Genomic DNA, 12011 nt, shown 5'->3' on the forward strand with positions numbered 1-12011 from the left:
ATACCTCCTTTGGCGTATAAGTGAGAATAAACTCATGATCAGTATGAGGCTGCAGAATTCCCAGGTTAGGCTTTAGAGAGAAAGCTGACTCTATATCTAGGTGGTACTTGACCTTTGCTAGGTCCTGAGTTTCTTCAGGTGTTAATGGATATAGGTTAGGCTTCATTATCTGCAAGTGAAAAGGAAGTTCCACATGGCTGGAAATAGATTAATAGGCAGAAAAAGACTATAATACCAAATATTTAGATAACTTTTATCTATAAACTCCTAGTATAAAATTGTACCATGGTCTACAATATCCTTTTCCTTAAAGATCATAAGGAAATCTCTACTAGTCACTAAACTGATAAAGTTGTGTAGGAAGATTGTTACACTATAAAAATACAAGGAAGCCATGACAATCTAGATAAATATAAAAATGAGTAGTCCTATGGCACCTTAAAGACTAACAAAAATATATATAGTATCATGAGCTTTCTTGGGCAAAATGCACTTCTTCAGATAATCTTGAATGGAGAAAAAAGGGGGATTCTCAGAATTTATAACAGAAAAAGGAGAGAGAAGGAAAAAAATGGACCTGTCAGTTGTAATGCTGGTGCTAATGAGGGTAACCGAGTGAGCTGCAAGTGTCCCATACTAAGCTTTTGATGGCAATGAGTTGTTAAATGTAAGAAAGGCTGTTTTTATAATAGGCCATCTAGTTAATGTCTTTGTTCACGTCTAGGGAAACAGTATCAAATTTGCATATGAAGGTCAATTCCACATACTCTCTCTTTGTAATTGGCTGGTGACATTCCTTTGTAGATGAATGGGTACTTTTAAATCCATGATTGAGTGCCCAGTCAGGTTAAAAGGTACCCCTACAGGTTTATGTGTGTTACCATTTCTGATATCTGACTCGTGTCCAGATATCAGAAACGGTAATTCTGAGACTACGTAAATATAGAAGTGCTGTTATCACAAGATGTGGACAAACTGGAGAGACCAGAGGAGAGCAACAAAAATGACTAAGGGTTTAGAAAATCTGACCTATGGAGAAAATGTTTAAAAAAAAAAAAAACCTTGCCATGCTGAGTCTTGAGAAAAGAAAACTCAGAAAAAACCTGGTAACAGTCTTCAAGGCCTGGTCTACACTAGACCAGGCAGATCGGTTTAAGGTACACCATCCAGCTATGCAAAATGCATAGCTGGTTTCAGCTTACTGTAAGCCAAGCTGCCACAGCATCTACACTGCAGGAGGCCGATGGGAGCATACCCTCCCCTTGGCTTCCCTTACTTCTCACAGAATGAGGAGTACAGGACGCCAGTGAGATCTACCCTAAGCGTTCAATTTGAGGGTCTGCTCTAGACCTGCCACATTGAACAGTAGAAGATCAACATCTGGAGGGTTCTTGCTGTCACAATCTAACAGAACAATGTAATACATATGAGGTCATAAAACAACACTGTGCAGTCTTTAAGTGCTACCATACTATTATTAGCAACTACATACGTAGAATTTCTTATAAGAAGTTTCTTCTCTGTTGTGGCATGTGGATTCTGGGAGTCAAAACGTATGAAATGCTGTGCTGCTATATCCGTAGGCTCACCAGGAGCCAGTTGGCTTTCTCCACCAGTGACAGATAAAAGCTCTAAAGCTATCAGCTGTCCACTTCCTGCAATAAAATAAATATGAATCACTCTTTATCATATCACAGTTAACTTTATTCATACTATTTACTTATGGACGCACCCTCAACGTTCCATTTAGTGGGTCCTTATTAGACCTGCTAAATCGAATGCCAGGTCAACCTCCGAAGCATCAACCCAGCAGTAAGTATAGATGTGGCCTGAGCTTCAACATACCAAGGCTGTGTCCAGACTCCATGCCTCCGTCGACGGAGGCATGTAGATTAGCCAGATCGGAAGAGGGAAATGAAGCCGCGATTAAAATAATCGCGGCTTCATTTAAATTTAAATGGCTGCCCCGATCTGCCGATCAGCTGTTTGTCGGCAGATCGGGGGAGTCTGGACGCGATGCCCCGACAAAGAAGCCTTTCTTCATCGACACAGGTAAACCTGGTTTCACGAGGCTTACCTGTGTCGATGAAGAAAGGCTTCTTTGTCGGGGCATCGCGTCCAGACTCCCCCGATCTGCCGACAAACAGCTGATCGGCAGATCGGGGCAGCCATTTAAATTTAAATGAAGCCGCGATTATTTTAATCGCGGCTTCATTTCCCTCTTCCGATCTGGCTAATCTACATGCCTCCGTCGACGGAGGCATGGAGTCTGGACACAGCCTAAGACAACACAACCTTCATGACATCATTTCACTGCCAATGTACACCAGTATATACAATAATTTTCCTTATGAATTTAACACATTTTGGGGATTCAGAACCAGCTCATCAGCTAGTATAAACTACGGAAGTGAACGTGTATCAGTGTACACAATTAACTGATGAGCTCATCGGTTAACCCTCACAGTTACACACATCCTCCCAAATTCCCCCACCCCCATTTCTTCTGTAATAAAGGCAGTGGGGGGAGAAAGGAAGGAGGCGGGAGAGGGGAAACAGCTGCTAAGCTGGCTCCCATCACGTGCTGGCTCCTGCCTGCCCCTGCACCTCCATGCTGTCATTTCCATGGGGTGTAGCAGCGCAGTGGGGAGGGGCAGGCGATTCTCCGGGAGCAGGTATGCACAGGAGGATACAGAGGCAGTAGAGTAGGGGGTGGGAGCTGGTGCTCACGGGGAGCCAGTTTAAAAGCTGGCTCCTTGCAAAGCACTGGTTCCCACCTACACCCTCCGCCCCCCACCATGTGTAACCACTAAAAATTCTAGGGGTAATATGTTTACAAAGATAATCGCATCTTAACAGCTCTAGTATAAACAGGTAGGATTTAGTCAGCTGAGGTATGAGTGTTCATTTGAGAATTTGACCCCCCAATCTTTATCACAGAAAATAAGCAATTACAAAAGAGTGGCATATTAACAAAAACAGCATATAGTAAAAACCTTTGCACTGCTGCAAATGTTTCAATACAATCAATAAGCAGACTGGAAATTATGTATAATTTCTAAAGTATTTACCAGCCCTTTGTCAGAAACTATTTAGATTAAAAATCAAAAGATTGAATTAGCTTAGCAAACTTAACAACTGCCTGCATATTTTAAAATTGGGTATGCCACAACACATGTTTCAAACTCAAATGCACATCTCTCCTATAAAAGCTAGAATTTGACAGTTTGTCACTGCACATTACTGATATTATAAATATGGAATCTTGAATCAATGCCAAATGATGTAATATCCATAGAATGAATCACACATTAGTTTGTTTTTTCCCTTGCTAATTCCCCTCATTATAGGACTTTCTCACATAGTTTAAAGACCAGCATCACACATTTGACCTCATCGAGTTAAGAAGCAGGTCTCTAATGCTGCTGGGATTCCAAATGTTTCATTTAGTAGGATAATGTAATAATAATAAACTGCATAGAGGTTAACATCTTTAAAATGCTTTATAAACACTGATTAATCCATTGATTTAAAAATGTTTAAATCACTCATCATGTATTTTCAGCTTTATATAATATTTCAAAACACATTAGAAACAAACCTGTAACTATGATGTCATTAATCTGGCAATTATCACAAACAATGATGTATGTTTCCTTAAAGTTTTCAGGAGAAGAGGGGGAAAACACTACCTAAAAGAGATTACACACAACGAAATAGCAGTGACCATAACCAATTCCACACAATTCTTAGACTTCTATATAGAGATGTTCATTACAAGAAAATTCTAGTGATTAATCAATCAATTATAAAATATTACATATTTCATAAAAGATCTGGTCAGATTCTGCACTCAGTTACTTTGAGGTAAATCAAAAGTAGGCATTGTCAATTCATTGGTGATACACCAATATAAATGAGGGAAGAATCAAATCTTCAATATGGTATCAATATATTTCAAAAGAGCGATCTATGAACTAAGTGTGGATAGCATGCAGAGATATCTGTCAATGTTATTCATCCATCTTTGTTCCTCCTTCAACTAATCATCACTCTGTGGCAGATCTCTGTCTAATCTGGATCTGAGAAAACAGGAAAGAACAGCAAGGAAAGTGGTGGCATCAGCAAGAGCTATACACCAACAGGAGTGTCTCTCTTAGAAAAGAGTACAACTGTCATTCAAAATGGAGCAAAATGTCTGCAGGCATGCAACAAAGGAATTTATACTCCAGAAGGAGAGAGAGATTGCTCTTCCTCCCCAAGGAAATCTGTCAAGAAGAGCAGTTTCTTGGATTTGACTCCCTCCATTACAATAAGGGATGTACTCCTATGATCTCAAACTGTTGTCTTTGGCTTCATACAGAATCTTTTGATTAGGGTCAAATTTGGCTTGTCCTCTGAATAGGTGATCAAATCTGGAAGGACACAGGAGCCTTCTCCCTTTACAAGCACCCATAATTGCAGTCCCTGTACACTCAAATGCTACTCACAAGCACCCTCTGGACTGGAGCACAGGCCTTCCCAAAGGGCACAGAGAGGAGATAAGACCATGCCTCCATGCCCCTCACCACTGTCCACATGCTTGAAGGAAAGGAGCGTGCATTGCAGCCTCCTAATGGATGACTTAGTGAAAGCATTCTTCCTATACACAGGAGCCCTCCAAGAAGCATGGTGTATATATGGGTCATATATGGAAAAGTATAAATATATGGGTTTAAATCATTTCACCCTAGACAAAGGAATATGGTTGTACCTACTTGAATGAGTCTTCGATGTAAATTGAGCAGAGAGAAACCACAGAAGTATATTTACACAAAAAGCAAACAAAGCCAGCAAATGAATGAGTGGGGAGATAACCCTTAACTATCATGATGGGGGCAGAGACTATAAAATCTAACATGGCCTCACTTCCATGGTGGACACAAGGAGGACTTCAACAAAGATAAACTTTGAGGCTATAAGAAGAGAGAGAAAACCATTTTGGCACACTTCTCCCAGGGAGACAAAGAAATTAAGAGCTTGGGCTCTATTGAATCCTGACTAAAGACTGGCCTGCCACACTGAAAGAACAACTGTGGTGAGAAATCTGTTTTGAACAAAAGACTCTAGTTTTTTAAATGAGGTTTTAGCTTTAGAAGCATATTTTTATTTTTGTTCATTTCTAACCATTTCAGTTTCTTACTTGGTATCACTTAAGTATCTGTTCTTTGTTAATCATCTTTTATTATACAATCATGACAGGGCAGTGTTTCAAACTGAAAAGTAAAATCCACAGCCAAACAGGCTGTTGCTGTGAACTGCCTCTTTAAAGGAACAGACTACATAAGGTTTTGTTAGTGCCAAAGTGAGAAGGTCTAAGCACTACAGAGGAGATGGTTTTAGGTAGACTTGGAATTGGAAGGGCTGCTGGTGTTATCCTGAAAGGAGTGAGCTGCCTAGTGTAAGCCAGGGTGAGGTAACCAAACTTGTGTAAGCCACTTCTGCTATAAGCAAGTTGTTGGTGTTTGAGCTAAAGCCGCATGGAACAGAAGCAGTCAGGGTTACAGGACAGGCTGAAACACAATCCATTACTGTTCTCGGGGGAGGGATAGCTCAGTGGTTTGAGCATCGGCCTGCTAAACCCCGGGTTATGAATTCAATCCTTGAGGGGGACGTTTAGGGATCTGGGGCAAATCTGTCAGGGACAGTACTTGGTCCTGTCATGAAGGCAAGGGACTGGACTTGATCTCTCGAGATCCCTTCCAGCTCTATGAGATAGGTATATCTCCATATAGTAAGCCCAATGTCTGTGAGTCTGTAATGCTGATGCTGAAATGCTGGCTGTTCCCTCTGGGCAGCCATGCTGCATGGGGAGTGCAGAGCCCAAACGGCCGCTTGCTCCCCTACGGAGGCCTGGCTGAGCGGCACAGAAGTCAGCCGAGCGCCACGGTGGGAGGGGAAGGGTATTAGGGTGGTGACGTGCAGCGTGATAGTGACTCCAGGCCCTCCGCCCTGTCCCCTCTTTGCCTCCCACCTTGGCGCTTGGCTGACTTCTGCACCGCTCAGCCGGGCCGCCACATGGGAGCAAGTGGCGCAAGTGGCCGTTTGGGCTCTGCGGTCCCCTGAGTGAGAGGCAGAAGGGGGAGGAGAAGAGAGAGAGGCAGGAGACGGAAGAGAGCTGAGAGAGGAGAAGGCAGGAGGAGGAGGAGAGAGAGAGACGGAATGAGAGACCAGAGGCTCAGGAGAGAAGACTGATGTGGAGGAGAAACCTGAAAATCCAGTCTTATGATGGGCTAATTGGCTAGTATCTCCATATTAACCCCATAAGCATCACACTCAGGGTTTCTAAAATGGCCTATATTGCTCATATATTTGGTAAAGTACAAAATATTACTGAATTACTGACCTCTATTAACATAGCTTGACTTGGATCTAGCTCAAACACAGCAGGTTGGATCCCAAATGGACCTTGCTCCACAAAACCAATAGCTGCAACAGCCTTGAAGTTAAAAGAATAAAAGAAAATAAATTGATCATGTCAGGTTTTTGTAGCCAGCTATTTAGAATAGGTGACATCCTGTGACAGTTTAAACTGTTTTCTTTCCCCACAATTCTTTTTTTTTTTCAATAAATCTCAAAGGTGTAAATACCATTGCTTAATCGGAAGAAAATTCTAATGGTTTTCTGAATTACCGGGGGGAAGGGGGAATCAAAACGCTGGAAAGGTGCTGTTATCACAATCAAGTGACAGATACGAGGAGCATGATATGACCTCAAGCCAGCACTGCTGATTGTCACCAGCCCACAAATTCTTTATACTTTTGAGATATATAAATTGTCTCCAAACACTTACCCTGAAATTAGGAGGTGGCCATACTTTCTTTGGCATTATACAGAACTTTCCATTACTGAACCCTTCATTTCTGCACACAAATTCTATTATTTTTATTCCCCCCACAAGGCAGGAACCACAATCGATGATGCGAGGTACTGTAACAAATAATGCAGCAAAGCAAAATACACATGCAGTGAAGGCCACCACAGGAAAAATTATTATTTAATCAAGTACTCCTTAAACATGGACTTATTGAATATGACTTAAGACAACTCTAAAGATGCTAAACACTTTAAATGCTTACACTAAAGGGCTATGTCTAGACTGGCATGATTTTCCGGAAATGCTTTTAATTGAAAAGTTTCCCATTAAAAGCATTTTCGGAAAAGAGCATCTAGATTGGCACGGATGCTTTTCCGCAAAAGCACGTGCCAATCTAGACACGCTTTTGCGCAAAAAAGCCCCGCTCGCCATTTTATCCATCGGGGCTTTTTTGCGCAAAACAGTACTGTGCTGTCTACACTGGCCCTTTTGCGCAAATGATTTGCACAAGAGGGCTTTTGCCCGAACTGGAGCAGCACAGTATTTCCGCAAGAACACTGACGATCTTACATAAGATCGTCAATGTTCTTGCGGAAATTCAAGCAGCCAGTGTAGACAGCTGGCAATTTTTTCCGCAAAAGCAGATGATTTTGCAGAAAAACTTGCCAGTCTAGACACAGCCAAGGTGTAGCAGTTAGAGCTGTAACATACTACAACTCTCCCATATTAAATGATGCTTCCAGCTCCAAGTACTTAAGGATTCTATCAAACTTTGATAACAATAAAGAAAATATTGTAAAAGAGTTTTGTGCTGGGGGAAAGGTAAATCACTGGTGGCTAACAAAACCAGCACAACTTCAGCTGGAATAAAACAGGCATAACTCCACTGAGCTATGCATATTTATACCAGCTGAGATTGAGATTTGAAATGTTATGGGGGGAGAGGTTAGATATTTTTAGAGGAAAGTTTTGCTGTAAACAGCACCAAGAGATTTAATGTTTAACAATCAAGAAAGGGATGGACACAGAAAATATATAGACTGGGTTTGAAAAGAGGCTTCTGGTTGTTAGACCTCTGCATCCTCAAAATAACAGTTGGAACAATTTGGCAAATACAAATAATTAAGGGAGTGTTTTACAGATGTAAGTCTATTAATCAGATTATACATGTAAATGAGATAGTTAGACACTTAAGTGTTATAAAATGCACCTGCAACATTGCTCTACAATCTTTTAGGTCATAAAATTGGAGTTAGTCAAGGTTCTTAAAAAATCGGGGCCCTAAAGCGTAACAGAAACTATCCGAGTGCTTGTAGCATATGACATAACACTACCTACATGTCAATACAGGAGGTGGTCTCTTAGCTTCTATAGGAATTATGAGAGGGTATGGTGTTTGCGTCTCCACTGCTATATAATCTTCATAATCTGCTAAATATTCAGGAATAAACTGAATTGTGTACTGGCAGCTCATCCCAGGAGCAACAATTCCACCCTCACCTGGAAATTTTCCTAGGAAAGAAAAATGCAGGTGATTTAAAATTGCAAATATAAATTGTTCTATTAATTCATAAGAACATAAGAACGGCCATACTGGGTCAGACCAACAGTCCATCCAGCCCAGTATCCTGTCTGCTGACAGTGGCCAATACCAGATGGCCCAGAGGGAGGAAACACAACAGGTAATCCTCATGTGATCCCTCCCATCACCCACCTCCAGAGAAACATTCCTACCCATCCTGGCTAATAGCCATTGACAGACTTAACCTCCATGAATCTATCTCGCTCTTTTTTGAACCCTGTTAAAGTCGTAGACTTCACCACATCCTCTGGCAAGGATTTCCACAGGCTGACTGTGTGCTAAGTGAACAAAAACTTTCTTTGCTTGTTTGAAATTTGCTGCCTATTAATTTCATTTGGTGACCCCTAGTTCTTATATTGTGGGAATAAGTAAATAACTTTTCCTTAATCACTTTTTCCACACCAGTCGTGATTTTATAGATTTCTATCATCTCCCCCTTAGGCTGTGTCTAGACTAAATCCATCTGTCGACAGAGGGATGTAAATGAGGCACTTCGAAAGTGTAAATGAAGTGGGGATTTAAATATCCTGTGCCTCATTTGCATAATCGTGTCATGGCGCTTTTTTGAAAAAGTGCCATTTCGAAAGCAAAACCGCGGTAGACGCGGTTCTTGTACAAACAGCAGGCTTTTTCAAAAGATCCTGTACTCCTCAAAAAAATGAGGTTTACAGGATCTTTCAAAAAAGCCTGACGTTTTCAAAAGAACCGCGTCTAGACTGTGTTTTTACTTTCAAAATGGCGCTTTTTTGAAAAAGCGCCATGATGCGATTATGCAAATGAAGCACAGGATATTTAAATCCCCGCTTCATTTGCACTTTCAAAGTGTCTCATTTACATCCCTCTGTCGACAGAGGGATGTGGTCTAGACACCACGTTAGTGTCCTCTTTTCGAAGCTGAAAAGTCCAAGTCTTTTTAATCTCTCTTCATATGGGACCGGTTCCAAGCCCCTAATCATTTTTGTTGCCCTTTTCTGAATCTTTTCCAATGCCAATATATCTTTTTTGCGATGAGGTGACCACATCTATATACAGTATTTAAGAAATGGGAGTACCATGATTTTATATAGCGGCATTAAGATATTCTCTATCCCTTTTTTAATAATTCCCAACATTCTATTTGCTTTATTCACTGCCGCTGCTTTTCAGAGAACTATCCACAATGACTCCAAGTTCTCTCTCTTGAGTAGTTGTAGCTAAATTAGTCCTCATCATATTGTATGGACAGTTGGGATTATTTTGTCCAATGTGCATTACTTTACATTTATCAACATTAAATTTCATTTGTCATTTTGTTGCCCAATCACTTAGTTTGTTGAGATCTTTTTGAGACTCTTTACAGTCTGCTTTGGTCTTAACTATCTTGAGCAGTTTGGTATTGTGACGTGGAGGGTGGGGGTGCTGTCTCCTTTTGTAGCCCTGTGTTCACTCTGGTGTTGTATTCACTGTTTGTCTTGTGAGGTTATATATGATCCCACTGCCCTATGTTTGCCTCAGTTTCCCCAAGCCCTGAAGCACTATCTGCATGAGGAGGGGGAGGCTGGGCATGACTCACTGGGAAAGTGTGTTCAATCTCTCACGTCCTGAGGCCCAGGTGACAGCGGATAACACCGTGGGCCTGGAAGTAGGGCAACGTAGGAGGTGGGGCTGCCTGGGGTCGGTAAGCAGTGGCGGTGAGTGTGAGTCAGTCTTGGCTGGGCTAGGAGGAGTGAGGAGGTTGAGAGCAGGAAAAGGAGTTGAGGGACCTAGCAGCCCCTTCCCCCAGAGAGGGATAATACTGTCTGCTCTGTGTACCTGCACTAACATCGATCCTGTGCTACGCTGTGTCCCTGTGAACCAATAAACTTTCTGATCTACCTGTTGGCTGAGAGTCACATCTGGCTGCGGATGGGGGTGCAGGGTCGGAGCCTCCGACACGCTGTCACTGGTATCATCTGCAAATTTTGCCACTTCACTGTTTATCCCTTTCTCTAGATCATTTATAAATAAGTTGAATAGAATGGATCCCAGGACAGATCCTTGGGGGATCCCACTAGTTACCTCTGTCCATTTGGAAAACTGACCATTTATTCCTACCCTTTGTTTCCTGTCTTTTAACCAGTTATCAATCCATGAAAGGACCTTCCCTCTTATCCCATGACAACTTACTTTGCTTAAGAGCCTTTGGTGAGGGACTTTGTTAAAGGCTTTCTGGAATTCATGACCATATTCTGCCCTTTAAAAGCCTCTCATCGTGAGCTCTTAATATGTACTGTCTTAGATAATTTGCCATAAATGGTGTAACCATAAAACAGCCTGATCCTGCAGTCCGTATACACCTATGGCTCCCTCTGAAGTCAGTAGGCAGTAAGGGACTCTTTATATTGATTTCAATTGGCACTGGATCAGGCCCTAGAAGAGATTTTGCAGTCTCAGTCTAGATGTGTTACACATTCCATTTCTTTTGTTTCAGTCCAATCTCGCTACATTTCATTTTTAATTAGGCACTAGACTCTAGCAACTAGAGTCTCTGACTGCTGTTTGGGAATTTCATGTAGATTGTTCTAGATAGGTGAGACAATCTCCAATGTCTAAGATGTGATAGGAGACTCTCTGTGGGATTAAGGTTCTGCCCACCAAGATCCCATTGTAGATGGGAGACACAGAAAAGGAATGTACTATTTTTAAGTCAACAATTTTGCATCTTCAGAGCTAATACAGCAACTTACCTGGCCCAATGGCAAAGGCTGAAGTAGAGGGAGGAATGACTCTTACATGACGACACACTGAAGTCATGTTCTGCAGCTCTATAGTCATCTTCATTTAAAAAAGAAAATATACCAAATAGAATCATAGAATACTAGGACTGGAAGGAACCTCGAGAGGTCATCGAGTCCAGTCCCCTGCCCTCATGGCAGGACCAAATACTGTCAAGTTCATTCCTGATAGACATTTATCTAACCTACTCCTAAATATATCCACAGATGGAGATACCACAACCTCCCTGGGCAATTTATTCCAGTATTTGTCTACCCTGACAGTTAGGAACTTTTTCCTTTTCTAAACTAAACAAATCTAATTCCTTCAGCCTTCCCTCATAGGTCATGTTCTTTAGATCTTTAATCATTCTCGTTGCTCTTCTCTGGACCCTCTCTAATTTCTCCACATATTTCTTGAAATGCGGTGCCCAGAACTGAACACAATACTCCAACTGAGGCCTAACCAGCGCAGAGTAAAGCGGAAGAATGACTTCTCGAGTCTTGCTCACAACATACTTGTTAATACATCCCAGAATCATGTTTGCTTTCTTTGCAACGGCATCATACTGCTGACTCATATTCAACTTGTGGTCCACTATACCCCCTAGATCCCTTTCTACCATACTCCTTCCCAGACCGTCGCTTCCCATTCTGTATGTATGAAACTGTTTGTTCCTTCCTAAGTGGAGCACTTTGCATTTGTTTTTATTAAACTTCATCCTATTTACCTCAGACCATTTCTCCATTTTGTCCTGGTCATTTTGAATTATGACCCTATCCTAGAGATTAGTCGTAACCCCTCCCAGCTTGGTATCACTTGCAAACTTAATAAGCATAC

General features: G+C 41.6%; 1 protein-coding gene across 5 annotated transcripts in view; it reads right to left on the reverse strand.

Moving 5' to 3' along the window:
- The window catches only part of DLEC1 (DLEC1 cilia and flagella associated protein), a 66982-nt gene that overhangs the window by 40721 nt on the left and 14250 nt on the right, over positions 1-12011 (reverse strand). For all 5 annotated transcript variants that reach the window (XR_012902132.1, XR_012902133.1, XM_075922861.1 and 2 more), the window contains 7 exons: positions 11144-11231; positions 8195-8368; positions 6833-6969; positions 6386-6478; positions 3602-3692; positions 1493-1655; positions 5-197 (listed from right to left, as the gene is read on the reverse strand). Coding sequence is in view for 3 of the 5 variants with exons in the window: in XM_075922861.1 (XP_075778976.1) it covers positions 5-197; positions 1493-1655; positions 3602-3692; positions 6386-6478; positions 6833-6969; positions 8195-8368; positions 11144-11231 (939 nt within the window). In the remaining 2 variants the exon portion in view is untranslated. The remainder of the gene's footprint in view (positions 1-4; positions 198-1492; positions 1656-3601; positions 3693-6385; positions 6479-6832; positions 6970-8194; positions 8369-11143; positions 11232-12011) is intronic.

The sequence above is a fragment of the Pelodiscus sinensis genome, chromosome 2 (assembly GCF_049634645.1).
Source record: "Pelodiscus sinensis isolate JC-2024 chromosome 2, ASM4963464v1, whole genome shotgun sequence".
Classification (NCBI taxonomy): Eukaryota; Metazoa; Chordata; order Testudines; family Trionychidae; genus Pelodiscus; species Pelodiscus sinensis.